This window comes from Salmo trutta, chromosome 18 (assembly GCF_901001165.1).
Source record: "Salmo trutta chromosome 18, fSalTru1.1, whole genome shotgun sequence".
Lineage (NCBI taxonomy): Eukaryota > Metazoa > Chordata > Actinopteri > Salmoniformes > Salmonidae > Salmo > Salmo trutta.
This window is the reverse complement of record NC_042974.1, coordinates 52,212,837-52,236,259: the sequence shown is the minus strand read 5'-3', so window position 1 is coordinate 52,236,259 and position 23,423 is coordinate 52,212,837. Positions and strand designations below refer to the sequence as shown.

General features: G+C 44.0%; 1 protein-coding gene across 5 annotated transcripts in view; it reads left to right on the top strand.

The window, feature by feature from the left end:
• LOC115153505 (RNA binding protein fox-1 homolog 3) overlaps positions 1-23,423 on the top strand; it is a 735,146-nt gene that overhangs the window by 680,416 nt on the left and 31,307 nt on the right. For 3 of the 5 annotated variants that reach the window (XM_029698999.1, XM_029699000.1, XM_029699002.1), the window contains 4 exons: positions 2,595-2,741; positions 16,123-16,176; positions 19,822-19,914; positions 22,146-22,206. In XM_029698999.1, the coding sequence (XP_029554859.1) occupies positions 2,595-2,741; positions 16,123-16,176; positions 19,822-19,914; positions 22,146-22,206 (355 nt within the window). The remainder of the gene's footprint in view (positions 1-2,594; positions 2,742-16,122; positions 16,177-19,821; positions 19,915-22,145; positions 22,207-23,423) is intronic. The other 2 variants (XM_029699001.1, XM_029699003.1) reach the window with 2 other exon arrangements.

Below are 23,423 nucleotides of genomic sequence, written 5' to 3'. Positions count from 1 at the left end.
GTTGTTCTGCGCTCTCTGGCGCACACAGACGAGAGTGCTCTGAAATCGGAGTAGATTCCTAGACTGAATTAACGAACGCACCCGAAATGGTTAGTTGCATACTGGAGTCTTTGTTAAGACCAATAGCTAGCTAGGTAAACAATGAACCATAATCACAACTCATGACGTTACTACCCTGCATGAATTTGCAGGTAGCTAACCAACCGGGTTCAATGTTAGCTAGCTAAGCAAATAGCACTGAGATACAAATAGTAAGATTATGCAGGTAACGTTAGCTAGTGAGCCAGCGAACATTAGCTATGTGAAAATGAACATACCAAAATTAACTGCAAAGCACACTGTGTAATGTTTCGGGGCGGAGCTCATTAGAATAATTCTCAGCATTCTTCACAATTGTTCATTTTTACATATACATTTATATTTCGTTAGTTTAGCAGACACTTTTATCACACCACGGTGCTATCAGACTTCTGATGCCAATGCAGGGTGAAAGGGTGCCACAAAATGTGAACCACTATCAAAAATTGTATGGACAAGTATTTTGTATTTCGAAAATACAAATTACAGTATTTATAAAATACAAAATACATTGGAGTGTAGTTCAGCCCAGTGTAATACAAATGACAAAATACTCAGAAGTAATTCAAATACTAAAATATTCAAATGTCATCCTATGGCGACAAACCAAAGAATCCTGTATGGTTCTACTTAGCACTCACACTCACACGCAACCACCAGGATAGACAGAAGCTCAATCAGCACCGCTTCTCTGTCTCTCCTCTCCCTCTCTTTTCCCCTCTCTCTCTCCCCTCCCGCTCTTCCTCCCTCCTCCTCTCTCCTCCTCTCTCTCTCTCTCCCTCCTCCTCTCTCCTCCTGTCTGTATCAATGGCGCTGCCTTCAGCACTTCTCTCTCATTGATCGTGCTCTGAACCCCGGGATGTTTAGCTGACATCATCTCTTCATCTCTTCATCCCTCCTCCTGAATGTTATCCTAATTAATTATGTACATGAACTCCTCCAGCGTCCTCTCTCTCTCTCTCGCTCGCTCGCTCTCTCTCGCTCTCATTCTCGTGCTTTGTCTCTATTTTTCACCTTCTGTCTCTCTGTTTCTCTCTCTCTGTCTTTTCTCTTCCTTCCTTCCTTTCTCTCTCTCTCTTGTTCTGCCTCCCTCCTAGTTGCTCCTTCATATGAGAATAGGGTGGAGCATTTACAACAAGAACAAAGTAAAAAGAGTTCATTCAACATCTACCTATTGACAGTAGAAGGCTTTCCTTCTGATAGTATAAACCCACCTGGTAGTTTCATCTCAGGTAAGGCTTAAGTTGAGATATCTGTCCTCCAGAGGAGGCTGGTGAGGGGAGGATGGCTCATAATAATGGCTGCAATGTAGTGAATGAAAATGTTTCAAAGAAACCATGTTTCAAGCCATTAATATGAGCTGAGTTAAAGTGCCACTAGCCACCACTGGTGTCCTCCCCACAATTGAACTCCGTTTCCCAGCGGCGTGTCTCTGTCTTATCTCAGGGCCTGTTTAGAGTGGTCCCCCGGGTGTTGGTAACAGAGATCCTCGTCGTCATGCTTACTCTGATAACTGTGAAGTAAATGGAGGTTGTCACGGCGACACCTCAAAGGGCCGTCCCTCCCGGAGACCTATCGCTGCCACTTTCTGCCAGTGATGGACAGATGATCACACTGGGTCTGAGGGATGAGAAGATGTCTGGATGAATCCCTAGTTCTCTCTCTCTCTCTCTCTCTCTCTCTCTCTCTCTTTACTTCTCTCCCTCTCTCTAATGCTATGTCACCCTCCGTTTCTCTCCGTCAATTCCTTCCTGTCGTTATACCTCTCTCACCATCGTTCCTCTTACTTTCCATCACTTTCTCTCTCTCACTTTCTTAATCTCTCTCTCTCTCTCTCTCTCTCTCTCTCTCTCTCTCTCTCTCTCTCTCCCCCTTCCCCATCTCTCTATCTAATTGTAATATATGCTGTAGTCTAGACCTTTTTAGGTCGTTATATCTGTGTCCACTCCTCCCAGACAGCTTTCCTAATCTCCTGTGCCACATACAAATGCCAGGAGAGCAGAGAGAATAGCAAATACATGACCCCTCCAACCTGACCCTCACACTAACCTACAGTATGACTAAGATATTCACACACTCTTAGGCTATGTCCCAAATGGCACCCTTTTCCCTATATAGCATACTACTTTTCACCAGAGCCATAGGGCTCTGGTCAAAAGTAATGCACTATGTAGGGTATAGGGTGCCATTCTGGATGTTGTCTAAGACATATTCACACACTCTTAGAGAACAGAGGCAGTTAAATATGAAATGTTTCTTTATTATTAAAAACCACTGTGATTTGGTTGGTATTGCATTATCATGTTTAAGTGTTTTAGCTTCAATCAAGGTGCTTTAGAGTGTACAGTATGAGTTATGACTAGTGAGGTTTCGTGTCCCTCTCACACTCACACGCTCACACTCTCTATTTTCCAACCACCCAAACTCCACTCTATCATTTCATTTTTACAATACCCAAGATTCCAGTGTTCTTTAAGCCAGGAACACATTTTTTTGTGGTCTGTGTTTCCCTCCAGCAGGCAGAAGAGGTTGCGCAAACGGAGGGCTCCCATCAGCTCCACCTGCAGCAGTGTGATTCATCAGAGAAGCAGCAGCCCAAACGGTTACATGTCTCCAACATCCCTTTCCGCTTCAGAGACCCAGACCTCAGGCAAATGTTTGGGGTGAGTAGCTAGCTATTACACACAAAATATATTGTAGCGACCTTAACCCAACACCTAGCGACTCGTCAAAGGGTTGGCCCTCTTGGCATAATGGTTAAGGTGTTGGCTTGACAGTCGCTGGACCTGGGATTGAGTCCTGATCAGTGGCTATGTTGGTGTACATACCAGATTGTGTGTTCTCACTGTTCAGAACGCACAGACCTGTCAATGGTTAACAAAACACATCAGTCTGGGACCGCATTGTTGAGCCGACCACGTCTCAGTCTCTCTGCATGTGGTTGTGTAATCCTCCCATCTACTCTTAGCTCTACAGGAACATCAAGTGCCACTTTGAGACTGTCCCCATTAAAGATGTATGGGCCCGGGACACACCTTTTAGAGAGGAGGCCTAAATGATTCACGTCCTATCCTCCACATACCCTCTCCTCTTCAAATTAGAGACAAATATGAATCTTTCATCTCCGGGGCGTTACAGGGCCGTCGTCCTTAACCGTTCCTTGGAGAGAGAGGACATGTCACTAGACCTGTTTAAATTCCCAAGACTGTTGTAGCGGTTCTCAGAGCAGAACACGGTTCATTCACAGGGCTGTTTTAGAATTACACAATGATTCTAGAATAGTTTTTTTTTTAATTCTCTGCTTTGTGAAAGGCTTTGAAAAATGATTAATAAATATCTTAGAATGAAATATCTGACCCTGTGTGAGTTATTAGTGGCAACTTCTTCTTACCTGCTTAATTGTTTTTGTTCCTGGAGGAGCATAGTTCTAAAGATCTACAACGCTGCCGGTCTTGAGCTGCATTTCTTGCCTGTGGCCTTACAACCCAAACATCAACGTGTACCCACTCCTATGTAGTTGGAGTAGCAACTAGTGCAAGTCTGTCATGTTGTTTCCGAAGCGACTGCTTCTTATTCCAACAAAGTGACCAAGAAGTCCCCACAGGCATGCAGTATGACTGTAGAGCACAGAGCCAGCTAGCTTCTTCTCCCTGCCACAGACTTTGTGCATGTTTGATGAGCACAAGAAACAGAGAGCAAAGAACAATAAATCCAGAGAACACAGGGGGCTAGAACAAGAAAGACAGAGAACACAGGGGGTAGAACAATAAATACAGAGAACACAGGGGGCTAGAACAAGAAAGACAGAGAACACAGGGGCTAGAACAATAAATCCAGAGAACACAGGGGGCTTGAACAATAAATACAGAGAACACAGGGGGCAAGAACAATAAATACAGAGAACACAGGGGGCTAGAACAATAAATACAGAGAACACAGGGGCTAGAACAATAAATACAGAGAACACAGGGGGCTAGAACAAGAAAGACAGAGAACACAGGGGGCTAGAACAAGAAATACAGAGAACACAGGGGCTAGAACAATAAATACAGAGAACACAGGGGGCTAGAACAAGAAAGACAGAGAACACAGGGGGCTAGAACAATAAATACAGAGAACACAGGGGGCTTGAACAATAAATACAGAGAACACAGGGGGCTAGAACAATAAATACAGAGAACACAGGGGGCTAGAACAAGAAAGACAGAGAACACAGGGGGCTTGAACAATAAATACAGAGAACACAGGGGGCTTGAACAATAAATACAGAGAACACAGGGGGCTAGAACAATAAATACAGAGAACACAGGGGGCTAGAACAATAAATACAGAGAACACAGGGGGCTAGAACAATAAATACAGAGAACACAGGGGGCTTGAACAAGAAAGACAGAGAACACAGGGGCTAGAACAATAAATACAGAGAACACAGGGGGCTAGAACAATAAATACAGAGAACACAGGGGGCTAGAACAATAAATACAGAGAACACAGGGGGCTAGATCAATAAATACAGAGAACACAGGGGGCTAGAACAATAAATACAGAGAACACAGGGGGCTAGAACAATAAATACAGAGAACACAGGGGGCTAGAACAATAAATACAGAGAACACAGGGGCTAGAACAAGAAAGACAGAGAACACAGGGGGCTAGAACAATAAATACAGAGAACACAGGGGGCTAGAACAATAAATACAGAGAACACAGGGGGCTAGAACAATAAATACAGAGAACACGGGGGCTAGAACAATAAATACAGAGAACACAGGGGGCTAGAACAATAAATACAGAGAACACAGGGGGCTAGAACAATAAATACAGAGAACACAGGGGCTAGAACAATAAATACAGAGAACACAGGGGGCTAGAACAAGAAAGACAGAGAACACAGGGGGCTAGAACAATAAATACAGAGAACACAGGGGGCTAGAACAATAAATACAGAGAACACAGGGGGCTGGAACAATAAATACAGAGAACACAGGGGGCTAGAACAAGAAAGACAGAGAACACAGGGGGCTAGAACAATAAATACAGAGAACACAGGGGGCTAGAACAAGAAAGACAGAGAACACAGGGGCTAGAACAAGAAAGACAGAGAACACAGGGGCTAGAACAATAAATACAGAGAACACAGGGGGCTAGAACAAGAAAGACAGAGAACACAGGGGGCTAGAACAATAAATACAGAGAACACAGGGGGCTAGAACAAGAAAGACAGAGAACACATGGGGCTAGAACAATAAATACAGAGAACACAGGGGGCTAGAACAAGAAAGACAGAGAACACAGGGGCTAGAACAAGAAAGACAGAGAACACAGGGGCTAGATCAATAAATACAGAGAACACAGGGGCTAGATCAATAAATACAGAGAACACAGGGGCTAGATCAATAAATACAGAGAACACAGGGGCTAGAACAATAAATACAGAGAACACAGGGGGCTAGAACAATAAATACAGAGAACACGGGGGGCTAGAACAATAAATACAGAGAACACAGGGGCTAGATCAATAAATACAGAGAACACAGGGGCTAGATCAATAAATACAGAGAACACAGGGGGCTAGAACAATAAATACAGAGAACACAGGGGGCTAGAACAATAAATACAGAGAACACAGGGGGCTAGATCAATAAATACAGAGAACACAGGGGGCTAGAACAAGAAAGACAGAGAACACAGGGGGCTTGAACAATAAATACAGAGAACACAGGGGGCTAGAACAATAAATACAGAGAACACGGGGGGCTAGAACAATAAATACAGAGAACACAGGGGGCTTGAACAATAAATACAGAGAACACGGGGGGCTAGAACAATAAATACAGAGAACACGGGGGGCTAGAACAATAAATACAGAGAACACAGGGGGCTAGAACAATAAATACAGAGAACACAGGGGCTAGAACAATAAATACAGAGAACACAGGGGGCTTGAACAATAAATACAGAGAACACAGGGGCTAGAACAAAAAATACAGAGAACACAGGGGGCTAGAACAAGAAAGACAGAGAACACAGGGGCTAGAACAAGAAAGACACACAGCGAGAGAGGACAGAAAGAAACAAACAGCAGGCCATGCAGGAGGGAGAGAGAGTGAAAGAGAGAGGAGAGACCCCCTGACAGACCGTTCCCTAATGGCCCAGAAATAGAAACATGTATCATGGAAATCCCCTCATAGTGTTTGAAGCTCTATAGCTTGTTAATACCAGACCAGTCTTTACAGTACAGTGTTTACTGGTGGCAGCCCATATATATATATATACACTACACTCAACACTAACTTTTTATATAATAGGAGGCTGGAGATTTCTCCCCTGGTCCCCTGGCTTCTCAGATGGAGTGGAACATCTGTTGCGTGCGTGTGTGAATGTGTGAAGGCCTGGGACTCCTAACTCTCCAGTAACACTCCCCAGTCACTTACTGAAGTCTCCAAGTCACTGAGCTCTGCACCACAATTAACCAGAGACACTGAGAGAGGAGAGAAGGATTAGAAGAGACAGACAATCTGCTAGCACTCACTACAATCAGCGATGCTCAGAGCGCGTCTAACCCTGTTAACAGTGGGTCGCACTGACATAGGCCCCGAAGACTTGGTGTCAGGAGGACTGGGCTAGAAAAGTTGGTCAATCAAAACAAAGTCACATGTTTAGTCCTTTTTCTTGCACTTTAGAAAGTGAGCATCTCAAACTGTCCACTTTAGATTTCCCAGGCAAGTTTCGGCTTGAAAAGTGAACTAACCACTTTGGTTCTTTGGTTCAATACTACAGTTGCAGACAAGGCAGTTAAGCAGTTTGGTTAGTTGGTTGTTCGATTGTCTCTAGGGTGGTGGGATAGGATACGAAGGGAATGTAGAAGCTTTTCAGAGTTTACGCGCGCGGACGCACGCACCCACGCACCCACCCACGCACGCACCCACCCACGCAACCACGCACGCACACACACACGCACGCACGCACGCACCCACACACGCACGCACCCACGCACGCACGCACGCACACACACACCTCTTTGTCGATGGTCCAGTTTTAAGGATTAATCGTTGTGGGCAGGGCTGAAGCGCTGCAGCCCAGATTCCATCAGGGTTCTGCCATTCCCACAATGGGCTCTAGTACCGCCCTCTCCCATTGCCTGTAAATGCTGCAATGAGAGACTGGCTCAATCTGCCATTACGACTCCGCTTGAGCACCACCACAATGCAAACAAAGGCCAGGCATTGCCAGGCATTATAGCAAATGGAATTTCCTTCCATTATAGCAAAAGTGAAGGTAATGACCAGGCATTGTAACATAGTCACACAAGGAAGTTATAACCAAGGGAATAATGCAGCAATCAAGTGTTTTCTTAGTGGATTCTTTTTAATGGTCCTTATTGCGACAATTTAGGTCCTTATCAGAAAATGGACAGAAATAATAATAATACAGTTTAAAAACTCAGCTGTGTGGTCGGTGCTTCTACACGAGGCAGACTAGAGATGGGTAGTAGTTCTGTTACTTTTGACTAATTTCTAATTTGTATTTCACCGCCCTGAACTACATCGAGACCTATAATTTGTATTTTCAAAAATAAATAAAATACTATTCTATAAAAAATACAAATATAACGTTTCACAATTGTGTGGCCCCCTCTCACCCAGCATTGGTATCAGAAGTCTGATGGCACTATGGTGTGATAAGAGTGTCTGCTAGATGACCAAAATGTGAATGTATATGTAAATATGAACACTTGCAAAGCATGCTGGGTATTAGGGCTCTATTCAATCCACATCGCAGAAGTTCAGCTTTACAGCGTGATTGAAATTTAAAGGCAATTTTCTCACTTTAGTCGAGATTGCATTCACGGTAAACTCTGCATATGTTGGCTAAATAGAAAACGACTTAAATATTTATTTAGCGGAATCTGTATCATCTTTACAGATTGAATGGAGTCCTTAATATAAAACAAGGCCAATAACAACACCCAGTGTTTCTTGTTCATATTCACATTTACGTTTACATTTTGGACATTTAGTAGACACTTATCCAGAGTGTCTTAAAGTCTATGCATTCAACTAAGGTAGATAAACAACCACATATCACAGTCATAGCAAGTAAAACAAATGTGTTACCGTTACTTGGAATGTTGTTTTAGTGAAGGCGTGTAAAGACATCCATGTACTGGCATTTTATCAAACTACAATGCTTTGCAAAGGTATTTTGATACATTGGTCTTTGGAGTTTCTTGCATTTGAAACAAGATACATAACAATAAACATTTTGCACATCTCTGACGCGGACACAAAAAGAGGGAATGTATGAAAAGAATAAAATAGCAGGGGTTCATTACCCAAACTTATTTGAGTTTAATTCATAATTAGAAAAACACATCTAGGAGGAAATTACAACGATGAGCATGAGGGCTTAATGGTATAGTGATAATTGGGATTCAAAGCCCCACTTCACTGATTCAATTCTCTCATTCGCTCAACGGCGTGTCGGAGATCTCTAATCTCAACGTCTGCATCCGAAATGGCACACTATTAGGATGCCATTTGGGATGAAACCAAAGCTTAATACCTTGGATATATCAGCGAGGGGTTGAGATCTCCCTACATGCATTGAGGCCTCCTTTACCATTAAAGTGTTTGATAGCTCTCTCAGAAGATCAGAAACTCTGAAACTATCCAACTGGGAAACTCTGGAAGTTTGGGTGCTGCTTTCATGTCTCGGAAATGATCTGAAATAGGATATTCAACATTTCAAAACACCAGGCACTTAGGCTTCAGATGTAAAGTATTAGCGGGGGTTTTACCCCCAATTTTCCCCATTGTCAGTTCTTCTGATTTCAAAGGAGCACATGAATATTGCATGACACAGGGAGCCAGAATGGCTTCCACTAGACCCTAGCTGTGCCCCAGTCGCTTCAGGAGCCTGTTCATTTTGCACCACACTGAGAGAAACAGGCTAATATACTGTCCCCAGTGCCATTGCTATGTTTAATTAATAACCAGACACTTAGAGAGCCAGCCGCAAGAGGGTTCTTCCTGTCACACTCCCAGAGGTAGGGTCCTAAATTAGTCATTACTGTAGTGTGTGCATGCACAAGTGCACACGCACACGCACACATGCCCATCCACGCATGCACACACACACCTCCCCCCAACACACACACCTTTGGCCCACCTCAGCAGTCTGTGTGTGTGTGCGTGCGTGTGTTTCTCTCTCTCGAGGAGCGAGGCGTACATCACAGGTCCGCTAATGGACTTTTAATGATACCTTCCTTCCTCTGCCTAATCACCTTTTTAGAAGCCCCAGCCTTCTAGGGAGAACCCCCATCTTTCCATCGTGCTGCAGCAGCATTCCTAACAGAACAGGGAATCATGTCAGTCGGAAGCTTCTTACGTTCTGATTAGCCATTTTATTCCACAAGGCTCCATTCCATCCTGCTCCACCATTTGGCCTTTGAGATTGTGTGTAATTCTAATCCCTCCATGTAATTTACAATAACAAATCAGTGTAGAGATGAACATGTGTGCCGTAATGGTATCAGAGGGGGATAGATAGGACAGCTAAACCCAGAGCTTCTATTGCAGTCTCCCCTTGATGCCAATTCATTAGTGGCCTGATTAAAGTCAATTTACTACAGTGTTTATTTAGCAAGAAGAATACTTTATTATTGCCTGTTAAGGAGCAGTTCCCGCTCTTTTTCTCTCTCGCTCTCTCTCTCACACACGCACGCACACACACACACACATGCACACACGCACACACACACACATCACTTTGTTTACAGTGCATTTAATCTGCACCCCAGGCCCATTAGCACAGGTATAAACTGTTAGCATCATCAGCTTCTACAGTGTGTTGGGCTAAACAAGTCATTCACTATGAGAGGAGGACGCTACGATGCTAACCAGTCTAAGTATATGAGGAGCACCATCACGCTGCGATCATACAACGTGCAGTGTGTGTTTGATTTACTGCTCCTCGCAACGAAAACAGCTTTAATCTGAACTAATGGAGGAGACTGAGTCGAGCAACAGCTGTGAGAGAATGGATGAATGTGAATTGAGGAGGAAGGGAGGGGGAGGAGGAGGAAGTGGAGGAGGAAAGTGCTGCTGTGCTTGCCTGAATAAAGTGAAGGAGAACGACTGGTGGAGAACGAGGGATGGAGAACGAGGGATGGAGAACGAGGGATGGAGAGAGGAGGATTTTGGTTTTCAGTGTAACATTTCTGGTGTTGATTCAGGTGTTAAATGAACTCTGTAAGTGTTACATTAACACTCATTGGTGTAAAATAACCACACTGTTGGTGCTTATAACCAGAGTTGAGTGTGAGAGTGTGATTGTGTTAGTTTTACTCTGTGGAGAGTAAAACGTTCGCATCAAAAACATGTCCGTCATTATTATATTTCCCAGCATGCTCTACTGCAGGTAGATTTTTTGATGAGTGTTTTGATTAATATTTTGCTACATAAAGATAAATAACGTACAGTTTTAACATTACATACGATTTTTCGCAAAAAAAAAATTCTGAACTAATCTAGTTAGTGCGATTTATTGCACCCGTTACTGAAATGGTCGTTCCAGTTTAATGGTTTAGTCAGTCTCCTTTTTCAATGTTAATGACCCTAACAGTCATTCTGAATGCAGTTTGTGGCCAAATTATGTTGAATATCCTAACTCTGGCAAGATTTCAATAGGAATTATTCATCAATTTGCAAGCCAGCATAATGTGACTTGCAAGCTGGAGGTGGCCTTTTACGAAAGACTTTCAGGTAACTTGATTAAAAGAAAAAAAAGGCCTTACGAGACATGTATTGTCTTGGACAGTTACATTTTAATTATACTATTCACTTAACTGACTTGGTGAAGGCCACAGGACAGAAAATGAATGAATTCAACAGCCATGTCATCAACAAATACAGTCATAGGTGGTTACTCACTTGAAAAGGCAAGGCACACTGGGAAATGATATTGAGACATGGCTTGGTGGGGGCTTGGCTTTCAGTTAGTTATTTTTGGCCACCCCTGAGTAGAAGTGTTGTACCAGTTTAACTGGTCTATGGTTATGTTTGAGTGTGTCTGCTGCCTGTTCTGAAGTCTTACATAAGGGCATGTGACCCTAAACAGTTGCAAATAATGTTGTTATGTCCGTAAATCAACACCAAGTGGCCTCTTAAAGAAATACTAACTTATTTGCGTAATGGTTAAAAATACTACGTTAGGTGTTATTGCATAACAGCATTGGTGCAGACTATATACACTTCCTACTCTTAGAAATACTAAAGGAGGGGTTATTGCGTTACACTATAAGTGTTAATTCCATAACACTGTATAACAGCCTCAGCACTGGGCGTGGACCAATATACACATTGGCCCAGTGTTAAATTTAACACGGTCAGTGTTGAGTCAACCCTGGAGAATTTGCTGTGTGGAATTGGAGAGTGCCTGCCGAAAGAAAGTGATGAAGAAGGAATGATTGAGAGAGAGGAAGTGGAGGAGACCGCTTGGCTGAAGAAAGTGATGGCGACCAGACAAGCTTTACATAGGGGAAGACGGGACTGTCTTTGATTTGAGTTAACATGCTACAGCACAGACCTCTCTCTCTCTCTCTCTCTCTCTCTCTCTCTCTCTCTCTCCCCATCTGTCTCTCTTCCATCAACCAGGTGATCAATTCCATTGAGCTTGCGCTTCTGCTGAGTAAGGCGGGACAAGGCTGTGTGTGTGTGTGTGTGTGTGCAACCATGCGCGTGTGTGCGCGCGTGTGTCCATGCAACCTGATACACAGCCTCTCGGCCTCTCTCTCGCCGTCCCTCCCTTAGTCTGACAAGGTAATTAGTTAGAATGAAATAACGTGTCCATTGTAGACAACAATTAACCGTTGCTTTCATCCCAGTCATTAGGAAGAGTGGAGGTTTTCTTTCATTCTGCTGTGTCTCTAATGATCCCACAGCCTTCCCACTCGCCCGCCTTAAGCCCAGTTGAAACGCCTCTCGCGCGCGCGCACACACACACAAAGCCGACCACCAATTAGGTGTTTTTGTCCTTTTGAGGAAGAAGAAAGGAGAGGGGCGGAGAGGGACATGGAAGTGGAAAAGAGAGTGAGACATACAAATCAGTTGTTAACTGGGACGTGTTTTTGTTTTGGTTTTTTTCGCCCCTTTTTTCATGATATCCAATTAAGATCTTTCTCATCGTCGCAACTCCACAACGGACTCGGGAGAGGCGAAAGTGGAGTCATGTGTCATCTGAAACATGACCCGCCAAACCGCGCTTCTATTCATCCGCCCGCTTAACCCGGAAGCCAGCTGCGTCAATGTGTTGCAGGCGCCCAGCCCACCACAAGGAGTCACTAGAGCGTGATGAGCCACTCGGGAGGTCTGTGTGGTTTTCTTATTTCGATTATCTGCAGTTAGATGGCTGGCAGGCCACAAACAGGGCCACTTTTCTTCTCTCCTCCTGCAAATCGCTGCTGCAGCACTACTCCTCTCTCTGTTGTCCGTATGTACAGGGCATCGCACAGACCTCTCTGTTGTCCGTATGTACAGGGCATCGCCCAGACCTCTCTGTTGTCCGTATGTACAGGGCATCGCCCAGACCTCTCTGTTGTCCGTATGTACAGGGCATCGCCCAGACCTCTCTGTTGTCCGTATGTACAGGGCATCGCACAGACCTCTCTGTTGTCCGTATGTACAGGGCATCGCCCAGACCTCTCTGTTGTCCGTATGTACAGGACATCGCCCAGACCTCTCTGTTGTCCGTATGTACAGGGCATCGCCCAGACCTCTCTGTTGTCCGTATGTACAGGGCATCGCCCAGACCTCTCTGTTGTCCGTATGTACAGGGCATCGCCCAGACCTCTCTGTTGTCCGTATGTACAGGGCATCGCCCAGACCTCGTGGGCCCCCCTGCCTTGCGGCAGCAGCAGGTGTGCTACGCCAGTGGATGGAGTTGGTCAAAGGGTTGTTAATGCAGCCGCTTCTCTCTATGTCTTTCTTCCTCTCTCGGCTGCACGTATCAGCCAATCAGAACTAATATTGATGATGACGTAAATCAAGTGTTAATCAAATGTTATGCAGCTGTGGCAGCACTGTTGATGTTTTAACTAGGTAGCTAGCTACACACACACGACCGGTAACCGCATCTCAAGCCATGCATGTTTGGATACTGGGTGTGCGTAATGTCAGTATAGGCCAGGCTGGGAAATAGTCAGGCATGCTCCATACAGCGCTGACCAACAGATGCAAACAATGGACAGGGTGGCGAACTCTACCACGTCACTTCCACTCGCAGGCAATGGGTTCAGAACAACTACGTCAAAAACGTAATACAAACAAATAATATATATATATAGTGGGAGGGAAAAGGGGCATGTGTTGGGCACAGGTTGCCTCCTATCTGTGCACATGGCTGTGTATGTACCACCATGTACTGTACCCACAAACACTGACCTCTCCTTTCACCCTCTACTTACCTCTTAGAATCCAAATGAATGTATTTTTGGGCAGATGGTTGTTGGGTTTAGTATGTTTGGGATAGTGGACAGAGGTAGAGTGTGTGTATAGGCTTTTCTCAATAGATTTTTCTCAACTCCTGTCTCATATCCTCTCTCATGTCCTCTCTCATGTCCTCTCTCATGTCCACTCTCATGTCCTCTCTCATGTCCACTCTCATGTCCACTCTCATGTCCACTCTCATGTCCTCTCTCATGTCCACTCTCATGTCCTCTCTCATGTCCACTCTCATGTCCTCTTTCATATCCTCTCTCATGTCCACTCTCATGTCCTCTCTCATGTCCTCTCTCATGTCCTCTCTCATGTCCACTCTCATGTCCTCTCTCATGTCCTCTCTCATGTCCTCTCTCATGTCCACTCTCATGTCCTCTCTCATGTCCACTCTCATGTCCACTCTCATGTCCACTCTCATGTCCTCTCTCATGTCCACTCTCATGTCCTCTCTCATGTCCACTCTCATGTCCTCTTTCATATCCTCTCTCATGTCCACTCTCATGTCCTCTCTCATGTCCTCTCTCATGTCCAATCTCTTGTCCACTCTCATGTCCACTCTCATGTCCACTCTCATGTCCTCTCTCATGTCCACTCTCATGTCCTCTCTCATGTCCACTCTCATGTCCTCTCTCATGTCCTCTCTCATGTCCACTCTCATGTCCACTCTCATGTCCTCTCTCATGTCCACTCTCATGTCCTCTCTCATGTCCACTCTCATGTCCTCTCTCATGTCCTCTCTCATGTCCACTCTCATGTCCTCTCTCATGTCCACTCTCATGTCCACTCTCATGTCCTCTCTCATGTCCACTCTCATGTCCTCTCTCATGTCCTCTCTCATGTCCTCTCTCATGTCCACTCTCATGTCCTCTCTCATGTCCACTCTCATGTCCACTCTCATGTCCACTCTTGAAAAGGTCTAAAGGCAGTCGAGGAGAAGCAGCACTGAAAGGGAACGTGGATGAAAATGTGCTTGTATGAAATGAGACTCTCCTTCTCCACTCACGCGCCATCAGGCAATTGACGTTTACAGGAGGTGGAGATAATACGGAGTGAGGTGTGGTGGAGCGCGGTGAGACGGTGACCTTGCCAGTGCTCTGCTGGCACTACCTCAGATTAGATGCCATGTTTATTTATTTATTGAAATCAACTACTTGATTCAAGGTCTTGTTACGAGGAGACCAAGGCTGTGGCTGCATTTCCATAAGACTGGGGAGAAAAGGGTGGGGAGAAGGGAGAGGGGAGGGAGAGACTGAGGAGAAGAGGGTGGGGAGAAGGGAGAGGGGAGTTGGAGACTGAGGAGAAGAGGGTGGGGAGAAGAGGGTGGGGAGAAGAGGGTGGGGAGAAGAGGGTGGGGAGAAGAGGGTGGAGGGAGAAGAGGGTGGGGAGAAGAGGGTGGGGAGAAGAGGGTGGGGAGAAGAGGGTAGGGAGAAGGGAGAGGGGAGTTGGAGACTGGGGAGAAGAGGGTGGGGAGAAGGGAGAGGGGAGTTGGAGACTGGGGAGAAGAGGGTGGGGAGAAGGGAGAGGGGAGTTGGAGACTGGGGAGAAGAGGGTGGGGAGAAGGGAGAGGGAGACTGCTCCTGCTGCCATTAGAAGTGGGATCAGATAACGGCCTAGAGGATCCAGCCGGCAACCGTCTGTTGACCAGGCGAGATGATGACCAGTATGACAGCTAATTACGACCATCGTATTCATCACCCCAGATAATAAACAAATGTATGGTTTATCATTAGCCTTGATGGGCTATTCCCTCCATTTCTCCAATCCTCCACTCCTCATTTCCCATTCCATCTCTCTCTTTTTTTAATTGGGAAAGGGTTCTTGTGGCCTCTAAAAATAGGTTCATATAGCTTTTTATCAGGAGGGGACACAGAGAGAGGCAGTTGAAAGAAAACAAGATGATGACTGTCATTAAGACCACTGGTGCATGCTGAGAGCTTTGCTATAGTATGCAGATTTACACACCAATGCTCATTAACGCTACTGCTCACATTACATTGCCTTTCTAGCCATAGCCGTGACGCAGAACAATAAGTGTATTTTTTATTAAGAGAGAGAGGGAAAGAAACATAGCATTTAAAAGTGAATGGCTTTTTTATGAATCTCATTGTTAGTAGATGAAAGGAGTTTGTTAATTCAGGGGGATGAGTGTTTGACCTTTGCAGTCTAGTTTTAGCAGTGTTCGAGGTGTATGGTGCTGTGTGCTTTTTATTAGGTTTGGGTTCACTGTGTAACGGAGCGTGCCAATGCTGCAACCAACCGGTCGAAACTCCTGCCAAATGTGACATGTTCTAATGATTTTCTCTTCTCTCTCTTTCTCTCTCCTGTCTCTTTCTCCCCTCTACCCTTTTCTCATACTCCCCCCCCACTCTCTCTCTCTCATGTCTCTTTCTCCCCTCTACCCTTTTTAATGCCCTTCATCCCACCCTCTCTCTCTCTCTCTCCCTCTCTCTCTCTTTCTCTCTCCTGTCTTCCTCCCCTCTACCGTTTTCTCATACTCTTCCTCCCCTCTCTCTCTCTCTATCTCTCTCTCTCTCTCTCTCTGCAGCAATTTGGGAAGATTTTAGACGTGGAAATAATTTTTAACGAGCGAGGTTCCAAGGTAAGTGTGGCGTAACTAGTGTCACTTAATTTCTCTCTCTCTCTCTCTCTCTCCCTCTCTTGCTCTCTCTCCTTCTCTTCATCCCTCTCTCCCCAGGTTCCTACCTCCTCAGGGTAATAATTACTTGGCTTTTCTTTGGCTCCTCTGCCTTCAGGCAACGTTCCCTATTGTACCCTCCTGCCATACATTGTGACATACAGTACCACGCTGCCATTTAGCTCAATACTGACACTTGCCTCGTTTCCATACATACAGCTTGTCCAGTAAGCTTCATGCTGACAGTGTTAATCCTGACTTACTGAGCAGTATGAATCTTCCAACTCACCTCCTTACCACTCCATGGTACAGTAATACTCACTTCTCAAACAAGATTTGTCAGAAAGTACATTTAGACAGGTCTTTTTTTTTCTTTTTTACATTTGCAAACCTCCCAAAAAAATTGTCTGTATTTTCTGCACCATCTATGTAGAAGAAGAATTACAAAACACCCTTTTCCCCAAAAGAACCGGAAAACAATTCCTGATGATTTATCTAATTCGAGAAGAAGAATCTAAGATATCCATGGCAAACACAGGTTGTATTATTCCACTACCCACAATCCTCTCCTTCTGCTCACCATGAAATTAACACAGCTTAGCATGAATAAACATTGTATTTCCATAAGAAGCTTTCTCAATTTGCATTCAATATGTTTTCACTCTTTGAAGAATGCCCACTCCTCTCTCTCTCTTCGTGTAAGCTAATTACTTGTGCATGATAAAAATAAAAATAAACAGTAGACTCAGAGAGAGGGCGAACTTGCAGCATGCACAAAATGTGAAAATGATTAATTTTTGCCATCAAATCCCACTTTCAATGTATTAGTTGTGTGTTATTTGCATCAGGCAGTATAGGCTGGGATCCCCTATACAGGATCACGTCGCAGTGGGAAGCGCCCGGTTCACACACATTATCTACCAAGGCAATTAATTACAGGGCCCTACTAGCACAGGATGTATAGGTTGTATAGGCTATGTCCCAAATGACACCCTATTTCTCTAGTGCTATGGGTACTGGTCAAAAGTAGTGCACTAAATAGGTATTAAGGTGCTATTTGGGATATAGACATAGGCTAAAAAGACTTGGAGGACTGGGGGCTTGTCTTGTCCAACATGCTGTTTACCAGCCATATCTAATGGCTCTCATACCCAGACCCAGTTAACTCTCCTAGCTCCCACCATAACTCCCCGCTGCAACGTGTGTGTGCTGCACATGGGCTGCACCGTCAGGCCTGGGGCTCTCATGGCCCCCTTACTGAGCTGGGCCTCCTGAGTGAGCTTCAGGAACAGGCCTACACAGCAAATTCTCCAGTGTTAAATTAACTCACTGCTTAGTGTAAAGCCTTATTCAAATATTTCCCAGAGTGCCTTGCCTTTCAAAATAAATTGTAAAAAAAAAAAAAGCCACCATAATTTGACTTGCAGACCTGATGTGGCCTGTAAACCATGACTTTCAAGCAATTGTATTACGCTCGAATAAAAATGGGTTTAGATTTTTTCCTGAAGGGGAACAAACACTTGGTGCTGTAGTGGTACCCTGTAAGGTCATCCTTTGTACATATAGCAATAGGTACTTAATTGAACCCCAGTTTATACCTCAGGCCTGTAAGTGGGGGTTGCAAAATTCAGAGATTTTCCATAAATACTGGTTCCATTTCCAGGAAACATCCAACCAGGAGTTCTGGGAATGTTGAATTTTACAACCCATTATGCTGGTTTATAAAGTGATGTGTAACTCCTATTGGAATCCAGCCACAGTTAGGATATCCAACAGTTGGAATTTCTATTCGGCTACAATCTGCATTCAGAATGAATGTCAGGGTTAGGAACATTGTGCAGCGACTAGCTAAGGCATTTACACTGGAACAAACATTTCAGTAACGAATGCAAAAAAAACTCGAACTAACTGATTGGATTAGTTTAGAAAAATTTATGTTATTTATCTTTGTTCAGCATAAGATTAATCGATTAATGTACACACACAATGTGCAATAGAGCATGCAGGGAAATATGATAATGCTGGGTGTGGTTTTGTGTATGAGTTTCAGGCCCGTGTGTTAGGGTAAAACTAGGTTCTCAAAATAAGACGTCATGAAATCCGTATGATATTGTGTCAAATAAGTCTGTTTTTTTATGATAACATATTTGCTAGTGATGGGGAAATTATGCTTCCTGAAGCATTGAGTATTTCCAGCCAATTGTGTTGAAAAAAGGCTAATTACGCGAGGCTTTGATCAACACGTTGTACAGTAGTGGCACCTGCTGGTCCAAATCATTTAGAACAGCCAAATTATTATAGATGACGTCGCGCACGCTATGCAGGGTAGCTTTTTTGTCTTTCACCGAAACCAATATCAAACCAATCAGGTGGTTGTTCGACAAAACATTGATCATGTGCTTCTGGTAAAGTGATACAATCATCGGCACACTGCATCAAAGTAACTATTTAGCGATTTCAATGCAGGCTTCGGAGCTGAATGCAACAACCATGTCTCTGTCCATAGCTGCTGAAAAAAAATCATAATAACAAATATTGATATATAAAAAAAAAATCTCTCAAAAGTTGTGAACTGGGCCTTTACTAGTCCTGTATTAGCAGGGACCGATATAGCCAGCAGTAGCACAGACAAACACTTTTTCAGCCCCCACAAAAAAAATACAAAGATATCCGCACCCAAAAACAACTTCCCGCAAAGGCTATCTCTCTGTCACTAAGAAATACAGTCATGGGTGGTAACTACAATTTACTTGAACTCTGGGAAATATTTGAATAAAGCTTTACGCTAAGCCTTATGTTAATTTAACACTGTTCCAATGTCTGTATGGGTCCACAGACTCAACACTTTCAATGTAAAATGATTTTTTTTTTACATTGGAGAATGTACACTAGAGAATTTGCTGTGTAGTATTCTCAAGGCTCCCTGAGTGAGCTGGGCCTCCTGTACAAGCTGTGTGAGGCCCAGTGTGTAGCACCTGTCTCCTCTCCCATTGCACCACACTGTGTGTGTGTGTGTGTGTGTGTGTGTGTGTGTGTGTGTGTGTGTGTGTGTGTGTGTGTGTGTGTGTGTGTGTGTGTGTGTGTGTGTGTGTGTGTGTGTCAGCAGGCTTTCGCTCCCTCCACTAATTCAATTACAGTATGTCCAACTGATCCTTAACAAAATGTTTCTAAGGACGACTACTCTCAGAAACCTTTGGAATAAAGATCTCTCTCACACTAACACACACATACACACAAGACTGTTGAAAGGTGAATGTGCATCACCTGGTAAACAAACGTGTGTACGCACACATACACACATACACACATACAGTTGGAGTGTTGGGAGCTGGAGTGTATCAGGTTGTGTTTCTGAATGCTGTGTTAGTTATTTTTCATGCTTCTCCTCTTCAGCACAACTCTGACCGTGTGTTTCTCAAGTTTCACTAACCTGCTCACATATCTCTCTTCTGCTGAATACCTCCCTTTCTCTTCCTGATACTTACCTTGTACCATGTGTTATTTCTTCTTCCTTTTCTCTCTCTTATATCATCCTGCTTATTTCCCTCTTCTTCCGCTCTCTCTATCTCCCCACTCTCTCCTTCTTCTCTCCGTTCCTGGTGATCTCAGGGTTTTGGGTTTGTAACATTTGAAACGAGTGCAGATGCGGACCGTGCGCGGGAGAAACTAAATGGTACAATCGTAGAGGGACGCAAAATAGAGGTGCCTTCTTTTCCCTCTACTCACCCCTTCCTCCCCCCCCGTTCTCTCTCTCCCTCTGCCTGACGGTGCTTGCCTACCACCCCCTCTCTTCTCTCCTCCACCATCCTTCTCTCCCTCTGCCTGCTGCACCTTGATCGCTGCATGCTGAATGCTGAACTCTGAGCCGTAAGTGTGCGTGTGTGTGCGCACGTGTGTGTGTCTTTACATGTCTCTTCTGCATGCATGTGTGTGTGTGTGTGTGTTTACCAGGGGCATGTGTATTAGATCAGAATGTGTTTGATACTGAAGGAGCAGAGCAGAACACTCAGATCCCCACAAACTTGAGGTTGATGTATGCGCCAGTTTGAAGTCCTCGCTCTTGCTGTTCTCAATACACGTACACATGCTCTCTCTCCATCTCCGGCTCATGTTTAAATTAACTCAATCGCTGGGTATCAAAGTGCTGCCAACGTTGCTTTAAATCCCACTTGTTTATCCAAAACACCCCCGCTTATATTACACACCCCAGGGCAAAAAATATAGACGTTATTTCTCTCTCTATCACTCGCTCTCTCACTCGCTCTTTCGCTCTCTCTCTCTCTCACTTACTTACCTAGTCTCTATATATCTCTCTCTTTCTCTCCCCCTCTCTCAGGGTGTTTTTTCACGTCCGTCGTCCTTCCGCCCCCATTAAGATAATCTATGTAATGTATAAACAATACCTGGGCCCATACATCACATCAGACACGGGCTACGGTAGCGTTAGCATAGCCTAGCGTAGCCTCAAGGTAAATGACCTCTGCTGGCCCATTGGAAATGAAAGCCATTAGCACTAATTAGCAGCCAAGGGAAACGCTAACAAGGCAAGCTAGGAAAACATGCTAAACTCAACTCGATGCTGCCAGGGACAGGGCGAGAGGGTGAGCTGTTTTTCCCTCAGCAACCTCAGAGAGAGAGTTTTTTTCTCTAACTTTAACATTTCTGTTTAGAATGAGAGGCCCCTAAGTGATTGATAGAGATGTTTGCAGAAAATGGATACTGGTTCCTTTAGAAGAAGACTAAAGCTCAGACATCTAAGAGGATTTTAACTTAGGTTTTTGGTTCATATGATGCTGGCGATATATTATTCTAACCATGTCTTACTGCATGGTTTGCTAGGTAGGCTTGTAACTATATTATGAGCCTGCAAGAATGATGCTCTGATGTGCAGTTGGTGTGTGTGTGTGTGTGTGTGTGTGTGTGTGTGTGTGTGTGTGTGTGTGTGTGTGTGTGTGTGTGTGTGTGTGTGTGTGTGTGTGTGTGTGTGTGTGTGTGTGTGTGTGTGTGTGTGTGTGTTTTGTTTCATTAGACCATTGTTGATATAGTCCCAAAATGTTTTGCTTGTCAGAAATCAAGTTTTCAAGATATGTAACTTTCAAAATACAGAAATCATCCCCATATGATGCATTTTTGGGGCTATGTCCAACAATGGACTAATGAAACAAATACCAAAAGATATTGGGTGGAATTTTCCTTTATGTTAAAAAGTGTGAGTGTCATATCTGAGTGATGATTCGAGTGGGGTTAACACCAGTGGGATATAAATTGACTCCACATGTGGTGAATAAATTAAGTGTTATTTTAATCACAGCGGAATCAACATTGCTTGGTGTTGTTACTCAACTCAGTTAATTTCACAAACAAACTGTGACTTGCAGGTCTACTGTTACCCATGAGCCAGTACATTGACCCTCATTTACAGTCAGAAAATGTTTAAAAACATTCACTTAGACAATCACTTGTTGAAGTCTTCTGAATTGTAGGTTTTTGAATATAACAACCATTTCTCTATCACTAACAAATACAGTCATGGTTGGGTATCGCTCATATTCACTTGAAAGGCATGCTGGGAAATATGGTTATACAACCTAAAACGCTAAAAGAACACCCCCCCCCCCAAAAAAAAACACTACATGTGTTTTTCCCAAACACTGAGAAAGTGTAACAGCATCAACTCTAATAAAGTGTTAATTGAAGTCGGAATTTGCAACACCCATGGTGTTAGGGACTAACACTCTAGCGATGCTAGTTTGTGAACACCTTGAAAAGTGTTCGTTTAACACTATTTCGGTGTTTCACATATCATTTCTAAGAAAGTGTTACATTTAACACTGTGGGAGTTAAAATTCTGATCTCAAATTTGCTGTGTGTGTGTGTGTGTGTGTGTGTGTGTGTGTGTTCTCTAACTGTCTAATCTCTATCGCTGAACACAGGTCAACAACGCAACAGCAAGAGTAATGACAAACAAAAAGGTGTCAAACCCTTACACAAACGGTAAGCTCTTCCCTTATCCTCCTCTTTCTTCCTCTCCTTCTCACACATCCCCTTCATCCTTCCCTCCTCTTCCTTTACCTCCTCCCTACTTCCTCCTCCCCACTTCTTCTTTCTCCACCTCCTCCATCCTTTCCTCCTTCCATCTCAGTGCCACAGACAGACAGACATTGGTGCTTTATACAGACAGATTAGACAGATCAGAGGCTATATTTACTATATTTACTAAACTGATGATGTACTGCGTATTCAGTGACCCAGACTCTAACCCTATGATGACTAAACCATGATCAGGGCCATGACTGCACCAACTCAGGTTGTTCATTATTATAATCATTTTTTAAAGAAGGCTGTTTGGTTGGTTTGGTGATTTGATTTTTATTTGAATTCCGCAAGACGTTGAAATCATTTCTGGAGGGTTTTTGGAAACTTTGCCTCTGCTGATTCCATCTGGCCTTAAGCATGACTTGCCTCTCAGCTAGGAGATGATACAGGGACCATCTCTTAAAATCTCCTAATGTAATAAGAACAAAAAGGGGAAGGGAAATTGGTTCAACCATAAGGAGAGAAGGAGGAGTGTTGGGAGGGGGAGAAAAGTGAATTTGGTGAGGAGGAGTGAGTGGATGAGTGGATGGAGCAAATAAAAAGCCAGTGCTCATTCTGAAAGGGTTTTAAAGGTTTGTCTCGCTCTCTCTCTCTCTCTGACACTCATTCATGTTGATGGGAGAGAGAGCAACAAGATCTCATAGTTTCCCTTTGAAATTCCACGTATTATGGATGAACGTATTTTCGACGCATTAATTCCGCATGGTTACAGGGTTAATTCCGCGTGGTTACAGGGTTAATTCCGCGTGGTTACAGAGTTAAAACAGGCACAACTAAAAGGGTTAAGTTTAGATATTCATTTGGAGTGGTTAAGGTTAGGGTTATGGTTTGGGGACGGCTTAAAACAAAATAATACAAAACGAGGCACTATTACCATCAGATATCATCAAGTATTCTCACGACTTGCTAGCACATTGGGAACTGTGGTGGTGTAGTGGTCTAAGCAGATGTTCTGACTTTGTGCATCATGATTTCGTGCCCAGTGGTGGGCAATTTCTTTCTTTTTTTTCTTTTTTTTTGTCAGCGCCGAAGAAGGCATATATCGACGTTCTCAGGACCTTTACAAACGTCTGAAATAGCAGTCTATTTTTTGTGATCAACCTGAGAGAGAGAGA